This window comes from Leptodactylus fuscus, chromosome 6, assembly GCF_031893055.1.
Source record: "Leptodactylus fuscus isolate aLepFus1 chromosome 6, aLepFus1.hap2, whole genome shotgun sequence".
NCBI classification, from domain to species: domain Eukaryota; kingdom Metazoa; phylum Chordata; class Amphibia; order Anura; family Leptodactylidae; genus Leptodactylus; species Leptodactylus fuscus.
In genome coordinates this window covers 128,562,059-128,580,130 of record NC_134270.1, presented here as the reverse complement: position 1 = coordinate 128,580,130, position 18,072 = coordinate 128,562,059, and the positions used below count along the sequence as shown (strand labels likewise).

Here is an 18,072-nt window from a genome sequence, read left to right as displayed (position 1 = left end):
GTGGAAGAAACTTGTAATTCTTATAAGTGTGTAGCAATCTACTAACATGGCAGGAGGTGAGTGTGACATGGAGTGTGGGGGCACAAGGCGGCCACCATGTTATTACACTGTGTAATACTGTAATGCTTCACTGCAGGGGACGGAGAGGACGAAGCTTCCTTAGTAGGTGTCATAGTGAGGAGGAATCTAGAGCCTGGTGCACGAGGAGACTCTCAGGGGCAAGTGCAAGTATCATCAGTATTAGTAATATTATCTCATACCTCACAGCTCTCCATGGTCTGAAAGGGGGTCAGAATATGCCGCAAATTTACCTGTAGTAAGACCCCCCTACAGTCCCACCCACTACCACTATGGTTCTGTCTATTCCCATCAATGTGTCTTTGTGCCCCCAAACAGTATAACTCCCTAAGTGGACCTGACATGATATGCCACCAGTTTAATGTCCTCCACCAGTTCCCTCAACAGCATAAAGTCCCCTCTCCAGTTGCCGCCCACTATACAGACCCTCTCCAGTTGCCGCCCACTATACAGTCCCCTCTCCAGTTGCCGCCCACTATACAGTCCCCTCTCCAGTTGCCCCTACAGTATGCAGTCCCCTCTACAGTTTCCGCCCACTATACAGTCCCCTCTTGTTGCCCCCACAGTATGGAGTCCCCTCTCCAGTTGCCCCCACAGTATGCAGTCACCTCTCCAGTTGCCCCCCTCAGTATACAGTACCCTATCCAGTTTCCGCCCACTGTACAGTCCCTTCTTGTTGCCCCCACAGTATGCAGTCACCTCTCCAGTTGCCCCTACAGTATGCAGTCCCCTCTACAGTTTCCGCCCACTATACAGTCCCCTCTTCTGTTGCCCCCACAGTATACAGTCCCCCTCCTGTTGCCCCCACAGTATACAGTCCCCCTCCTGTTGCCCCCACAGTATACAGTCCCCCTCCTGTTGCCACCACAATATACAGTCTGCCCACCACTTTCCTCCCACTAAACGCCCCCCCCCCTCCAGTTGTCCCCACAGTATACAGTCCCCCCTCCTGTTGCCCCCACAGTATACAGTCCCCCCTCCTGTTGCCCCCACAGTATACAGTCCCCCCTCCTGTTGCCCCCACAGTATACAGTCCCTCCTCCTGTTGCCCCCACAGTATACAGTCCCCCTCCTGTTGCCACCACAATATACAGTCTGCCCACCACTTTCCTCCCACTATACGGCCCCCCCCTCCAGTTGTCCCCACAGTAAAATGGATAAAACAAACAAACTAACAATAACCTCACCCCATTACCCTGCTGTTCTTGACTGTCTCTGCTACCGGAGCCTTCACAATATAAGTGACATCTACATCACACCTACTGCTCCTAAGAAACTGGAAGCAAGGGGCAGGGGCTTCCTTTTTCGGCTTTGTATTTAACTCAGTTGAGTTAAAATTGGCAAATACTTCTCACCAATCAGGACAGCAGGATAGGACCCATAATCCAGGACAGTTGGTAGGTATGTTATCTATGTCCTCTGCTCAGCCTTGGGCTAGTGCTACTTTATCCTGCACAGTGGCAGAGACTTGCAAACCATAATGCAACCGCATACACTTCAGTGCTTGCAATGAAGGCAGTGGTGCAGCTACATACTACAATCTTTGGGTGTTTATCCCATAACGCCATGTGGCCAAGCCTAAGTTGAACCCAGAGTCCTCCTTTAAGGATAGGGCTACACAATGACTTTGGCCATGACTCCTGTGACCAAAGATTGCTGGGACTCTCTGTGACTCCTTCACTAATGTTAGTGAATGGAAACCCATTCTGATCTTGACCTCGGCTTTGTACTGTACAGTGTTGGCAAGATAGGGTGTTGGAGGTCCTCTTGATGGCAGTGACCTTGGGGTTTGCAATGCTTTTTTTTGTCCATGCTTAACCCAGCCATAGCCACTTCATTGGAGATGGTCTGTACATAGTTGTAGATAAATATGCTCATGTTTTATTCCCTTGCAGTTCTCAGGCATTGCTCCATCTACGAACAGTGAGACTGGACAGAGAAGGGATCACAACACTGAAGAATCTGGAGATGGTGAAGGAGGTTCAGAGCCTGTACCTACAAGAGGTAACATGATACCTGTACCAAACAACAATATACAAGATGGAACCTTACCTGTTACCTACACAGGGGTGTTACCTGCTATATGACATGATTTCAGATACAAAATTTCTGTTTTCTTTTCTTTTCTTCTAACACCCACTTGGTTTAGCTGCAGATAACATGAGTATTCAGGATGGATGCCAGCATACAAGTCATAGCCTGTCTTGAAGGAGGATATCAACCTATGCTACAGTGTACGCAATGGGTTCAATGTGTCCTCAGCCCAAGGGATATTGTGTTAATAGTCTTATTTACCTCTTTGCTACATGTCATCTCATTTTTGATATGTAGGGAATCTTCCTATGTAAATCAGTTTACTGGCATGCAGAGCTAATACAAGCGGAAATGTGCTTAATACGACAGTATCACGCCTTGGCAACTAGTAGAGCTACTTTAGTCATCCACCACTCCTCTCCTGCCCAACAGTTTCACATTGTACTGTTTCACCAGTGTTTCTTAGACATTTTACAGTGAAACCTCTTCCAATGGCCACCAAGATTCTTATCCAGATTTCTTGCGACTCACAATACATTGGGGCATATATATCATGTCTTGTACACCAGTATTCTGGTGTACAAGGCATAAAACGTTGTAATTTTTATTCCTGGAAAATGGCAGTTTGGTTAAAAAAAATTGATTTTTACACTTCTGTGCCGTCACCATTTCCACAAAAAGGGGACATGACTAGGATGGGAAGTTAGCGTAAATAATGTGATAAATGTACGCAGCTATGAGGTGTACATTTTCCATAGAAGTGCATAGACATGGTGCAGGTAATTTTTAAAGAAGCATGGTTTCCTCTGAAATGAACCGCACTCTCGCCTGGCACAGGGACTATAAAGGCCGGTATTCCTCACCATCTGAGTCATTATTCATACTAACTATGGGAAGACTACCCACCTAGACCACTGGATTGACTTTAATAGGTTTTACTGTATATATTAATTGGTATGCTGGTATTACTATAGGATAGAACTTCCGGTAGCATACATAGATGCCAGCTTTCATGATAACTTGTCATGTGATCATCAATCTTGCTTTTTGTTCTAGAATCAAATAAAGAATATTGAAAATGTAGATGTTCTCAAGAATCTGAGGTGAGTGTACGTGGTAGCCTCAGTATCACTGTACTGGCTGATACGAGCACAAAAATAATGCTTTATGCTTACAGTACGGTGTAACATAACCTGAAATTTGTCTGGAAGTGCCTACGTATTGCTCAATAGAAACCTTCCATTTGATAGTTTAGTTACTTTCATAATAGCTGAACAGTATTTCACCATCTGCCAGCATTTTTGAGAATACCACATTGGCACAGTTTTAGCATTTGTTCTTATAGAGCATTGGCAGTATCTGAAGTTTGTCTAGCATCTTACTGCCAGCATCTTCAAACCTACATTAGACTGGCAGTTTGTGAGATTGGTATTAGAATGGTAACTCCTTAAGGCTATGGCCAAACATAGAAAAGTGCAGCTTTTTCACATATAAGTATATGGAAGAAAAGGCAGTGTTTTCACATGCTCTTGTCAGTGAATCCCAAGCACAAACTCAACCTTCTTCACTTTAATAGGACTGAGCAGCAAACCGATCATGTGCCAAATGTACACACTACCACTGGTCTGTGAAGTGGAAACAGTGAGCAGCTGATTTGTGGGGGTCTCAGGGGCTGGATCCCCCACCACTTAGACATTGATGACCTTTCCTAAGGACAGGTCATCAATATGTTAATCATGAAAACCCCTTTAATATAATCTATGGAACTGGTAAGCTGTCACATATCAATGGCTTACAGTGTCTAGATGTGACCTGGAACTATGTAATGTAAAGCAATAATCTTGTACCTTTTAGGATATGTAATATTTATTTGATGTTTTAATAATATTCCTTAAATGAAGCACTGACTTGAAAGTTCATACTTATTTCAAAGATTCCTTAATCTTTCTTGGAACAAAGTGGAGAAAATCCAAAACCTTTGGTGTCTGACAAATCTTCAGGTCCTGGATCTATCCCACAATTTGATCAAGAAGCTGGACACAAGTGAGTCAGTCACAACTTCTATCCTCCTGCATTAAAATGTGTACAGCAGACTGAAAATAGCAATTGCATGTCTGAATTTTAATTTATTCACCTTTTTATTTCTCTGTACAGGTGAAATACCCCAAAGTCTTCTAATCCTGGACCTTACAGGGAATCCATGTACTAAGGCAAAAGACTACCGGTGAGATATGTGTGACTGTCATGTGTTGTTGCCATGATGAAACCTTATAAAACCTGGGGCAACACGGTGGCTCAGTGGTTAGCACTGCAGCCTTGCAGCGCTGGAGTCCTGGGTTTGAATCCTGCCAGGAGTAACAGCTGTAAGGAGTTTGTATGTTCTCCCTGTGTTTGCATGGATTTTCTTCCATTCTACATACATACTGATAGAAAAAAAGAACTACATTGTGATCCCTATATGGTGCTCACAATCTATATTAATAAAAAAAAAAAGAAACCTTATGACCTCTTGATTTTCAATTTTTGTTTCTATTCAGACAGCAGTTACTCGATGCCTTGCCTTTCCTTCAGGATCTGGACGGAGAGCCAGTGAGAGACTCTGCTAATCGGAACTCTTTAAGTGAAAATGAGGAAGAGGAGGATAGAAATAGTAGTGATGACAGTGATGAGACAAGTCTACCCTTTGATGTTTCAGGTACCGTAAGCTGTGTCAGTGCCAAATGCAGACATTCACACTCATTCTCACATTTACCTGATAGCACTGGACACTTGATACTGAGCCATTAACAAGTTTGATGCTGAAAGTAAATCTGTAATCTTTAATGCATCCTTCCCATTAGGAGGTCTCTCATTTGTGTGTCAGGAGATGATAGAAAGGTCCTATCAAAGAAGACACAGAGCACTGAGAGAACATGAGGAGCGCCTATCAGAGATCAATAATACCCCAGATAAACAGCCACTTATTCCACTCACAAGTGACACTGCCAATATAGTACCTCAAGAAATTCCCTCCGTGTCTCTGCAGCAAGAAACAACTTGTGCAACCAAGCCACAAAATTCTATTATTTCCGAAAAAAGGCAACAGAGTTCTGCTTTAGTCAATAAGCAACGCAAAGATCAGAAGAACAATGACACCATGCCAGCTTCCAAACCAGTCACTAAAAATGAGGGGTCTTCGTCATCCCGTTCATCTGGGTCAGCAAGGTCAAGTATAGGACTGAACAGGACCACTGCTAAAAGACTGACACCTTCTGCGCCCCAATCAAAAGTAGACAATGCTCCTGCAGAAAGAAATACAAAAGTTACCACTGCTCAGAAAGACAGACAGGCTATATCTGCCCCTCCTACCAGGAAAATGAATGCTGTGCCCACCAAAACTACATTGCAGGCACCGGAGAAGACTCCAACCAGGCACTGCTCAACCACTGCCTCTTCAACACCTCAAAATGAGAGACAGGCAGCATCTGCCCCTACCAAAAAAACTCTGCAGTCTCCAGAAAAGCTGCTGATGACTCGACTCAAAGTCAGTTGTAACGTACAGGGATTAAGAAAAAAGACACCATGATATTTTCATTTGTAGTGAGTTTAATAATTTGCGATTGTTTTAGCAACAAGTGTATTAAACACATATTATCACTGTTGTTACTGCTTGGAACAGTGATGTCACCACACTGTGCAGCATCCCTACAGATTAAGCAGCCTGAGCATCTTAATTGTTTTGCTCTCTGTATAATGTAAGTTCCTTCTTCACACAGCGAAGAAATAGGTCAGACAAGTCTGAAAGGTCAGAACCATCGAGTGCACCGAGAAGATTATTGACCAGTGAGAGATTTTCAGCTTCCATCTTCCCTTGTTTGTCCTGTAGGATCCGCTTAGTATCCTGCATGAAGAGAAGGACTGCATTGATTCTATGATATTATTGATCTTAAAGGTCCTTGCTATCATATCCCACAAAGCATGTCTCCTTTAAAAGGGTGAAGCTTAGAAAGGATGACAAATATTGTACAATGTAAATAACAAATGTAACGTTTTACAGAACCTTCCCTTTAATGGAAGATGAGAGTTATAACATACAGCAAAGGTGAATCAGTTCAGTGAAGAGTTGGGTTCACCTGGGGAAAGTAGTAGAACAAGGATTTGAGAAAATAGACTGTATATATTAGATTACAGTTACTTACTAATTTGTCCTACAAAGGAAAACATGGAAACAGGTAAGGCCTCGTTCACATCTGCATTGGTATTCTGTGTGGTGGAGTCTGCATGGGTACCCCCGAATGGAATAGCTAACGCAATTCAAGTAAAAGCACACGGATCCCCATAGACTACCATGGGGTCCGTGTGCTTGCCGCCAGATCTCCGCACAGAACACCGCACAGAACATGTAGACAGGAAAGTAGTTCACAATCTACTTTCCTGTCCGCATGATTTGTGTGGGCAGCACGGAGGACCCCATTATAGTCTATGGGGTCCGTGTGCTTTCACTGTACAATGCTTGCAAATGCGTTCGGGGAGGGGTCCCCATGCAGACTCCCCGAACGGAATACAAACGCAGATGTGAACGAGAGGTCAGGCTGAAACTCCAAATTGCAAAGACGCAGCAATACCTGTAAGGTCAATGCAATTCTGGCTATTCCCATCCACACATTGCAGAAAAAAATTTGCAGCGGAAAAGTCCAGCATGTCAATTATACCTTCACTGGTGTTTTCCATACAGCGATAATATAAGCAGAAAGTCCAAGGAGGAAAATTCTGCGAAAAAAGCAATGTAAAATACTGCAGAAAAAAAAAAAAAAAAAGTCATGCATTTCTGCCACATTTTTTTTTCCCCCCCACAGTGTTTTTTGCTGCGTTTTACCGTGTGGGGCCTTAGCCTAAAGAAGTTTTTCCAAGTACTCCTGGAAAAGCGGTAATGCCCTGCACAGTCACTACTAAGTAGGCAGCATGCAGGGTTACGGAAAAGTGGAGTAAACTTGCCAGAACATCACGACCCCTACAAACAGCTGATGGGCGGGAGTGCAGAGAGTTGGATTACTAAATGATATATATAATTGTTGGTCTTTCCTAAAGGGCAATGGAGTAAAACATAAATGCAGGATCAGACTACACTGTTTTTGTAGTCTGTATCCATGGAAATACAAAGGTACACACTGGAGCTGCGTATATAAAATGCGAGGATATATACTACATCCTGTGTTGCTGTAAAACTCAATATGACTGCAAAGTACACCCAGTATATCACTCCTATAGATGGATATTTGGACCCGACTCTTTGTAGTAAATGCTTTTCAAACCTCATTTCCTTCAGATGCCTCAAGTGCTCTCTGGTGATTCTTGTAGAGCTCATGCTGTCTGTCCACCTGTGTCTGAAAGCGTGGTGTTTGCCTGAGAGGGTCATTTTCTCCAAAAGTGGGTGACAGCACCCATGGCACTTGTGTCACTTTTGGACCAAACACAAAAGGCTTAAATACAGACCTGTGAAAAAACATGGGCACAGTCAGCCATATTTTAAAACGTTAAACAGGGTTACAAAAACAAGACTGCTTCCATAGGTTGTGTTTGGTGTTGCACTCAGCTCCATTGAAGTGAATGAGCTTAACTTGCAGTACTACAAATAACCTGTGGACCGATGTGGCACTGTTTTTGGAAGAAAATATATAAGATGCCACTGCCTGGCATAGAGACCTGAGGATTTATTGTGCCCACAGTAAGTCACCAAATAGGCGTAAATGCTAACTTCTTCCACTATTCCAATGTGAGAGTGATTCCTCCATTTTTCATATCAGCAGATAGAAATCACATCTGTAGATTGGTGACTCCCTGACAATAAACTATTGTCTCCAAGAGACACCTTCAGTGGTTCTGGAGCAAGACAGCAGTGCTGAGGGAGGTAACTGTATAGCATTTTGCTGCACGTTAATCTATTTGATATCTGATTATCTTAGAAGTTGAGCTGCATGTGGAAGGCAGGTGTGCCAGGTAATGTACAGTACTTAGAAGTGAAAATGGACTTCGGTTATTTTAAGAGCCCAGCAAAGCCCCTGCACATCTCCACAGCATTTATAATTCAATGGTAACATCAATGGTCTCCAACCTGGATGGATCAGGTGTAGCAGTCAGCAGATGGATGCACGGTAAATGAGGACAGCGAGGAAGTACAGATACCATACTGGATGTAGTACGGAAGCCCCCAGAGTCCATACAGATCCCGCTCTCCTTATTTCTTAAAAGCTGCATCATTGACTCTGGTGTGATATGCCCTAGAAGAAAATTACCTGGGTATAATGTCATGGTTATGGTCGCTCTGTTCTCTGCACTTTGCTCATTTATGGTAGTATACACTAATAAATACTGTAATGTGGTCCTAATTCACCTGATACATCTGCTACGGAAATAGTCAGACAAGAACGCTACCTACACTGAGTGCTCTACCAAAACAAAAGAGTTGCTCTTTCTTAACTCTTAAGTGGGCACTTCAGGATCTTTCCAATGCCCTAAAATGATGTCACATGTATGTTAATATATATGTATCTTCTGCAGATACTTTCTACTTTGACCTCCCTTTTTTATATTGAAGTTTCCAGTCAGGGGCGTAGCTATAGGGAGTGCAGTAGTAGCAGTCGTTTCTGGGCCCCGAACCCTGAGGGGTCCCAATGGTACCTCTGTGACATAAAATATACCAGTATTCCAAATGGCATAAGGAAAGTGGTGGCCCCCAATACAGATCCTGCAGTGGGGCCATGGAGCTTCAAGCTGATTGCAGGGCCGTTGTATTATCTGTAGAAGAACATTGCATTTCTCACCACCTCACCTACTTGTCTTTGGAGTAGTTCTTGCCCAGCTCTGTATCTTGCTTTTGCGGCCTCCATACGTACTGGCTGTGTCTTTAAAGAATAGACAACTTTGAAGTTGAAATCTTCGGTCCCATTCCACCAACCCTGTGCAAGGGCATGCGAACGGAGCTGAGGGTGCTCCTGCCATATCGATGTACCTATGCTAAGCTGGTTAGAAATGTTTCGAGCACCTTCTGTGTAGAAAACATTAGATTTTTGCTTTTTATTCTGTTAAATGCAATTCTTTTCATACTATTCATACTATCCCGCCAGTGTAAGGAATGAACTACCAATTCCCACAATACATTGCCACTATTGTACCCTGGCAATACTCTGTACAGACTGGAGAGGGAATGGCACTAACTAACTTGATTCCCCTCAGCGACATGGAAAGAGTGAAGTGATTTCTGGCCATTTTTCCACACCTTGTAATTAAAAATTGAAATATTTTTTTAAATAAAATGGTGCGCCCTGTGCTGCACCAACCTACACTGCACTGTAGGTGATAGGGAAACTGCTGGAATATCCATAGGTTTAATTAACATACTGAGATTTCCAAAAACACAGCAGCATATTTTTCCACAGTGTGTGGATGGGATTTGTGAGAGTCCCAACCACTATGCAGGGACTCCTAAATGCTGCGTTTTTTTCCCGTGGACTTTCCGCCCCAGTGAAACCACAACATATATACGCCACATGGTTCCCCAGCCTAAGGCTCCACGTTGTGGAATGCATTGCATTTTTTTTTCTGCAGCCTTCATTGTTTTTTGCTGTGTTTTTCTTTGTGGTTTTTCTTCCCTTATTAAATCTATGCGGAAAACCCAAGTGTTTCTGCAGATAATTGATAGACAGCTTTTCCACAACATTTTTTTTTTTTTTTGCCACGATGTGCGGATGGGATTAGCCAGAATGTCAATCACTTTGCTGGTATTGTAAAACACAGTGGTTTTTTTCCGCTGTCGGGCCTTAGCCTAAACCTGACCATATATGAAAATACTGTGACAGCAGACTTGTGTCTACCAAAAGAGGATCAGCTTCATTGGATATTTTTGTCCATCGGTCGGCCAGAAATATCAATGTTTGGCATAGCTGGCCTCTCTCTTCAGCAAACTTGAGCGGACTCACTGTGTTTTTTTAAATTTTTTATTGAATTACTACCTATGTTAATGGTTGGATTGTTTTTATGACTGATCTCATCATCGAATATGTATGGCAGCTTTAGTCATATATTGTTTGCTGAAGCTCACCTGTAATTCTCTCCACTGCCCAGTATGGACCAGCCGTCTCAAGCACATAGGCTTCTAGACGGTCACACAGTAAGAACGTGTTGTGGTACATGAAAGGCTCGGGATCCTCCTTGCAGCTACCTCCCTGTCCATATTGGGCAAGCAGATCAGTGATTACATGGACAGCAGCTTCTGCGGAACTGGCACGCTCCAGAGCGAGTCTAAACCGCAGCAAGAAAGAGTCATAAGGCAGACAACATCGATAGAATAGGAAGTGAGGGTTCTGCACATCAGCACTGTGCTTTATGGTGTATAACATATATATATATATATATATATATATATATATATATATATATATATATATATATATATATATATGAAGAGCTCAACGGAAAAATGGCCTAAGTCCACATTTTGTCATATTTCAAATTATTACCTAGAAAGCTTCTTTGTACCTCGTTCTATGCATTGGGTTTACAAGGTACCTAGGATTAATGACCTAAGTCCATATATTTCAATGCAGAAGAATTTACATTCAATGGAATAATGGCCTAAGTCCAATACAAACTTACTTACTTCACTCTCGTTGGTCATTTTTTCAATGAAATCGTGACTTCCGGTCTGTTGTTTATATTAGTGTAAAAACTTTGTCTTATTGTTTAAAAGGCTCTAAATCGACTTTTGCACATATTTAGCGCCGAAAAGGGAGGCAGGTAATTATTATTCTTCATCGTTTAATAATAGTAGTAATTAATTAATAATATTAAATAAATAATATTTATACATGAAGTTGCAATTTTTTTAATAAATAAGACAATTTATGATTAGAATTAACGGTGTTCATTAGCTGATTACATTGGATAGATATATTCCACAATAATGCCCGTTTGCTTTAGGCTAAAACTTTAAATTTCGTTTTTCTCACAATATTGATTTTTGGACTTAGGCCATTTTTCCGTTGAGCTCTTCATATATATATATATATATATATATATATATATATATATATATATATATATTATATATATATAGTGTAATAATATAACTAGATACTTAGAAAGAAACCATATCTGCTGTGGTCTGCTAATAAAATGTTTGATAGTGTCTATATCCTCACCTGACCAAATCCATGCCAAGGAGGGCATCACGCTCTTCTACCGGTTCCTTAGTCCACACAGCTTCATTCCCGATGCAGACCCCCATTTCATTAGCACCCATTTCTGCACCCCACAACCAAGCTGGCCGACTCAACACTACAGCTAGTGTTTTTGGTACCTGCTCCACTTCTATGTAGGTGCACTAACCAATAAACAGGAAACATTTATTGCATAATTAAATTGTCATACGGGAACATTTTTAGTACTAGGGGTTGATCCATCTTACCATAACCTTTGACCCTGGTGGATGTGTAGCAGCCCCATAGTACACAACCTCTTGGACTTCCAAGCGAGGTCGGTCAGAGTTCTTTGCAAAAACAACCACTGATGAAAGTGAGGCTGGAGGAAGCGACACAAAACAGTCACAAGAGCGGGGGTGCTCTGTTATCGACATATTGCTGTAGACAAATAAAAAGAGGTGTTTGGCCATACTGCACTTGTTCCAGCTCTGCCCCTCTAAGAAGAAGATCTATACATTATCTCCTAAAGGGACTTGTCCATGTTGCACAATCCCTTTAGGTCCAGTTTCACAGTCAGTATTTGGTCTGTATTTTACATCAGAATTTGTTAGCAAGAACCTACACAGAGAAAATCGTGGAAAGATTTGCACCCTGGACCCACTTCTTGTTATGGTTTACAAACACTGCCATATAGAAGTGGCCTAAAAAAAAGTCCTACGACTCTCTATGGCAAAAAACAACAAATACCCAACAGACCCCATTATAGTCAACGGAGTGCCTGTGGAGACAGTGGTGTTTAGCGTTAGACAGATCCGTCTTAATATATACTCCTTTGTTCAGCTTCTATTATAGAATGGAAGAACACCACTTATTGTATTTTGAGGTCTAAAGAGACCCCAGAGCATAATAATAATAAAAGATTCATTTTAGACTCTGTGCCGCCTGAGGCTAGATTCTTGTCTCGCCTCATGGCAGATGCGGCCCTTCAGGGGCATAGTTATATGGGGTTCAGTCACTACTGAGCCCTGAGAGGGCCCCAAAGGTACTTCTGTCATAAAAAAAAAAATACTTCTATTCTAAAAGACACAAGGTAGGTAGGGGCCCCATTACAAATTTTGCACTGGAGCTCAGAAGCTACAAGCTACATCTTTGGTTGGAAGCCACTTTGAGCTGGATCCTGTAGCAGGTAAGAGGCAGGTAGCTAAGAGCGGTGATTACTGATAAAGTCCATACTCACTGCTCACTCTCCGGGGCCCTGTCTACACTATGTGTGGTCAGAAGGGGCGTTATAATAGGTACAGATTGTAGGAGCACAAAGGGACATTATACTGGGTGGGGGCAAAAAGAGGGTATTACACTGTGTAGGGACATTATACTATATGTGGTTACATTATTTTGGATGGAGAGCAAAATTTGGCATTATACTGTGTTGGGGGGTATTATACTGTACTGTGCGTGGGCATTATACTGTGTGGGATCACTACATGTGGCATTATACTATGTGATGGCACTAAGAGGACCCCATCCATAGTAGCAGCACTGTAGATGAGATTTCTCCAAACGTCATCCACATACTGCAAATTTAACTGCGGTTATTAACCCACAATGTGCCAATTATTGCAATAGGTCTCACCCACAGCTTCTGTCCTTTGCAATGTAATTCCAGTGGATGTATCACATCAAAATGCTAACTTTCAGATAGTTCTTGCTGTGGCGCTTTAACAAAAACACATTGCTGCCATAGACTAAACTCTTAGCTCTCCCGCATAACGTTAATCATTTCTAGCACCAAACCCTGGAATGTGCTGAAGAAACTGTGTCCTATACCGGTTTCTCATACTATTGTATCTAGATTTAAATGAGTATACAAACAGTAAATGGCGTATAGTTAATATGGTCTTCATGTTAAAATACACTGAAATTCATTATCCTCTATAGTGGATACACAATGATGTGAGCTTGTGTGGCGATATACCTGCTGTGCGTGCTGAAGGGGCACCTAAGACCACCTGGCACCCTAGGTTTGTGACCACCAGTATTCTTAATATTCATTGTAAGGTTAGACTTTGTTACGTAATATTATGAGATCACTTTATGTATTAAGTTTTTTATCTGACCGCTACATGTCTATGTATAGCAATGGGTATTACAGAACTATAATATTGATGGTCCTTTCTAAATATAGACCCTCAATATTAGATTCTGAGTACCCTCTAACTGACTGAAGGGGCCACAACGCTCCAATGAATGTTTGTGGTTTGTGCACCATATCTTATTGTATTTTAGTGCGCTGCACAGGGCAATGTCCATTCCTCATTCCTAAATCATAAAATACCTTCTCTTTACCCCATCAGATCCACCTTGCATGGTCAGTCTACACTCCAGCAATTCAGACAATTTATTCACTGAAAGGGTTAATGCGTGTCACTTTAAAAGTTTTCACATGTTACAGTGTTTTGCTAAACCTACACCTGTCACCTACACCATATGTACAGACGCTGTGGATTTATATTACCCTCCGCCCCCAGGATGAAGTCGTGCCTCCTCCTGTCTCACCATACAGACACATATACAGTACATGGAAGTCGTGACAATTCACACTGGGAATTCAGCAGCTTAATACAAGCAGGAAACAAAATGACTGAAAACGAAAACCTTTCCCATATTTTAAGTTTTGACATTATCACCTGCACTTCAGCCCAGTAGCTTCTACTACATGTTATAATACCTCTGTTTGCTCTATTTCTTCCGTATCTTTTGGAATAGTTGGTTCTTCTGCTCTGTGTAAAGTAAACCTATGACCAGGCTGAACTCTGGAGCTGTCATGGCCACATAGCGTAGGCCGCATGGATAGTCACTGCCCCTAGTGGATGTAGCTGGTATTGGACAGAATTTTTTTTAATTGTTTATGTAACGAGTATTCACAGGTCACTGTCATCAGGAAAAAAACTACCAGAATAAAAACTGGAAAAATGGTGTGTGATCAAAAAATTCCAAGAAACCTCTATACAGTCCAGGCATGTGTGACGGACACTATGGCATGCACAGCTCCATATCTGACATATTTCACAGATTTGTTCATATACTATGGATTCTTTGGTAAAAGGGTTGTTTCCGATAAATATTGAGAGACAAATGTCATAAAATTTTCTGTATCAATTCCTCACGGAGTGCCGGTGAGTGTTTTATGCGCTCCGCCGCAAAACCGATTTTTTAAAATCGGACACAGAGTACTGCATGTCCGACTCTGTGTCCAATTTTAAAATGCTCACCGGCGCTCACGGCCAGACATCTTTCCAACCCATTCAAATGAATGGGTATGAAAGAGTTCTGCAGGTTTCCGTCTCCTGCTCAGTTTTGTGCAGGAAACGGAAACCTGCAGAACGGAGACCGGGCGCAGATGTGAACGAGCCCTTATGTGTACATTTATCACCCTAGTATCTTAGGTGGCATAGGGTTGTCCAGGCTATAATGGGGTTTGCAAAGTGTCCACTTTTTCAAAACTTTCAGGACTTTTTTTCTCTGCTGATTTTCCGTGATCTCTGTGACTCCGATGCAGATGTGAACCCAGCCTGAGAACAAATTGTTGCATGCACTAGTTTCTCTTTTCTCTACTTGTCTCAGTCATGCAAGACTAAGGGGCCATGAAAAAATGGATAGGGCATCGATATCATCTGTCTGTATTTCATCCATTTTTCACAGATTCATTGTGAGGTAATACTGAAAAATAAAGATAAAGACATCTTTTTTTTTTTTTCACAAACACGAAAAAAGCAGATAAGATATGTAAGGCAAGCATATCACACCCGGATCAAAGACAGAATTACACCAGAATGTGCAACGTTGGTTTTATATAGTACGCAAAATGGATTGTTCAAGTGAAAGTAGTCTAAAAAAAACTGCTTCAAACAGCAGCTGCTTGTTGAAAAAAAAATTTAAATTCTGCGCTTTTGAGGCTGATAAAGAAGCTGGATGAGGACTAGTTCACATCTGTGTTCAGGCCATTCTGTTTCCTTCTCCGCATGAGAAATGCGGAGAGAAAAGCGCTGCAAGCAGCTCTCCAAATTTTGTGTGCGTAAACCAAGCGGAAACCACATGGACCCCATTATAGTCTAAGGGAGCCTTCACACGGAGTATACGCTCCACTCATTCTGAATATAAACTCGTTCAGAATGAGCGACATTAAAACAGATCTCATTGATTTCTATGGGTGCCGGAATACGCACGCTACCCATTGAAATCAATGGGAAACTTTTTTAACTATTGCTTTCAATGTGATAACGCGTAACTATTGATTTCAATGGGTAGCGGCACCCATAGAAATCAATGGGATCTGTTTTAACGCCGCTCATTCTGAATGATTTTACGTTCAGAATGAGTGGAAAGTATACTCTGTGTGAAGGCTGCCTAAGGGGTCCGCGGGTTTCCTAAGGTAACTGCTTTTTTATGCGGATTAGTTTCTGTTCAGGGGGTCCCCAAGTGGACTCCTCAAACTGAAACCCATGCGCAGATGTGAACTGGGCCTGACTCCCTATGAAATTAATTGAAAAATTGTAAGAAGTTGCTTTTTGTACAGTTTTTGAGTGATAAGGGTAAGTTTACACAGAGTTTTTTGATCAGTATTTTGAGGCCGTATCCACTTCAAAATCCTGACCAAAAAGACGGCTCCCATTGAAATCAATGGGAGCCGGTCAGTTCTTTTGCTCATTGCTCATTCTTCAGGCCGATTCACCTCGCGATTCGGCCTGAAGAAACTCCCTCCTCCCAACTAGGCCCATTCATTGGGTCTAATCCAGAGTGGAGTGCACGAGTGGATGTCAGTGCAGTGCACCTGATAAGGTCATAGTCGCATTTATGACTAATTGACCAATAATCCAGGGTTAGGGTTGGTTCACACTAGCACTTCCCCCGGACGGAATGCAATCGCAATTGCAAGCGATGTGCTTGCAAAGCACATGGAGCCCATAGACTATAATGGACTCCGTGTGCTTGCCGTGCACTGCCCACACTAATGAATTGTGCAGGCAGTGCACGGCAAGCACACGGAGCCCATTATAGTCTATGGGCTCCGTGTGCTTAACTGCACAGCGCTTTCATTAGCGTTGGTATTCCGTCCGGGGGGGGGGGTCTCCATGCGGATTCCTTGCGGATGGAATACAAGCGTTAGTGTGAACCAACCCTAACGGTCGTCATCCTAATTAATTAGGCTGAGTGCCAGGCGGTAAAGAAGTTACACCACTCCGTATTAGTATTCGTTCTTTTTCAACCAAAGAATGTGTGCTGACGCACCTTTATTCGAGAACACGGGGGTTAAATAGTAGCACAGAAAGGAAGTGATATAACAACAACGTAAGTTTTCATATTCATTCCTGATTGGTATCATACATCTCAATCAAATAGAAAAAGTTTATGCAGTGCCATATATAGCCAGCTACTCCCACTCCTGCGTGGTAACCTTGGGAGATGTCTTGTGGCAGCAAAGCCAAGCATTTGTTTTTCTTGTACCCATCCTGGATACAGGCGCCATCTTATCATATAACATTATACCAGTTTCAAGCATAAGCAACTATATCTAGCATTCAGCTTTTAAGGATAACAATATTTTTTTCATACATTACATAATTATAAACTTCACCAAAAAAACCTCGTGTAAACTTACTCTAAGAATCAAAAAGATCTCCAGAAGAAATAGCGTGAAGTCATATACTGGCTTTCTGCTGACTTACCAACAATGAGAACACAAACATACAACAACAACAAAGATCTGGTCTCGGTTTTTAATGGACTGTACGTTTCTGAGCAAGTTGTCAGTACAATTTTTATCATATGTTTGTAGATACAACACCATAGTACATGAATCATTAAAAAAAAGAAAAATAAGCCAGTAGGTGTGTCTGAAACGCTGCACAATGCTTTGTGGTGCCAACATTACAACATGAATCACTCTGTTCCTCTCCAAGCCAATCTTGGAAGGCCACATTCACACATACTTCCTGCTCCAATATTTGAATATGGATTTGTTTTTTCTTGTCATTAGAATAATGATATTTTTTGTAGTTTCAAAGGTATTTATTAAACTACATTATAATAAAAGGCAGACAAAATTTCAAGCCAAAGCAAGACAGGCAATGAAATAACAGAGAACAGGCAGCGAATACCGTAAACTATATCAAACATCAAATGGTAGCATACAAGTAAAGCAATGCAAAAGGTGGGGGATAATAAAAACCCTAGAGAGTCAACTGAAACAAGGAGAAAAAGGAGAAAAAAAGTGCAACAATGAGTACGAGCAGCTAGAGAGTCAACTATGAGAGTGGGGGTGGGGTGGGGCGTTGAAGGCTTCATCCAGCCATAGGACTAGAGCTGGAGATAGTACGGGAAAACTGGGATGTGAGACTTGTCGACCCATGGTGTCCAAACCTTATCAAATATTGTGTGATTATCTGAAATAATGGAGTTAATCTTCTTATGATTTTCTCAAGTTGGGGGTAATGTGAATACGCACGTCAAATAAAATATACTGGAGTAAATTACTGTATATTGTGCATATTAGAAGGTTTAAGGTTGAGAAGGTATGTAGAGGCTTGGAAATGGAGGGATTGACTAAAAACAAAGGGATGAAACAGTGGGAAAAAGTTGGTGGAGTCTGTGGGGAACCAGATATGTCCTATGCAGAACTTTCAAAGAGGACTCCATGAGGGTGACCTGCCAACTGCCTTTGCTAATACTGGTGTAACAGAGTAGCTGTTCGTCTTGGATCAGGGTAAAATAGTGATATATTTTG

The 18,072-nt window shown here is 41.9% G+C and overlaps 2 protein-coding genes across 3 annotated transcripts; one reads left to right on the top strand and one right to left on the bottom strand.

Annotated features, from left to right (window-relative positions):
• Positions 1 to 46: 46 nt before the first annotated feature.
• LRRC46 (leucine rich repeat containing 46) lies at positions 47 to 5,677 on the top strand. The gene is made up of 8 exons (XM_075279085.1): positions 47 to 56; positions 137 to 218; positions 1,974 to 2,082; positions 3,169 to 3,215; positions 4,046 to 4,155; positions 4,267 to 4,336; positions 4,650 to 4,807; positions 4,953 to 5,677. The coding sequence occupies exons 1-8, from the start codon at positions 47 to 49 to the stop codon at positions 5,675 to 5,677; spliced, it is 1,311 nt and encodes a 436-aa protein (XP_075135186.1).
• A 20-nt stretch (positions 5,678 to 5,697) lies between these two features.
• SCRN2 (secernin 2) lies at positions 5,698 to 14,123 on the bottom strand. 2 transcript variants are annotated; one of them, XM_075278720.1, is made up of 8 exons: positions 14,017 to 14,123; positions 11,555 to 11,726; positions 11,289 to 11,470; positions 10,190 to 10,389; positions 8,921 to 9,136; positions 8,204 to 8,369; positions 7,404 to 7,584; positions 5,698 to 5,992 (listed from the first exon to the last, which is right to left on the bottom strand). In XM_075278720.1, the coding sequence occupies exons 2-8, from the start codon at positions 11,720 to 11,722 to the stop codon at positions 5,822 to 5,824; spliced, it is 1,284 nt and encodes a 427-aa protein (XP_075134821.1). In that variant the 5' UTR covers positions 11,723 to 11,726; positions 14,017 to 14,123; the 3' UTR covers positions 5,698 to 5,821. The 2 variants fall into 2 exon arrangements, with proteins under 2 accessions (XP_075134821.1, XP_075134822.1); XM_075278721.1 differs by having other exon boundaries at positions 8,921 to 9,133.
• Positions 14,124 to 18,072: the final 3,949 nt, after the last annotated feature.

Coding starts and splice junctions, on each gene's coding strand:
- SCRN2 (XM_075278720.1), bottom strand. CDS start 11,722: ATGTCGATAACAGAGCACCCCCGCTCTTGTGACTGTTTTGTGTCGCTT. Junction 11,471..11,554: donor CACCAGGGTCAAAGGTTATG/GTAAGATGGATC, acceptor TTTATTGGTTAG/TGCACCTACATAGAAGTGGA. Junction 9,137..10,189: donor GGCAGTGGAGAGAATTACAG/GTGAGCTTCAGC, acceptor TTTTCTACACAG/AAGGTGCTCGAAACATTTCT.
- LRRC46 (XM_075279085.1), top strand. Junction 3,216..4,045: donor GATGTTCTCAAGAATCTGAG/GTGAGTGTACGT, acceptor CTTATTTCAAAG/ATTCCTTAATCTTTCTTGGA. Junction 4,808..4,952: donor TCTACCCTTTGATGTTTCAG/GTACCGTAAGCT, acceptor CCTTCCCATTAG/GAGGTCTCTCATTTGTGTGT.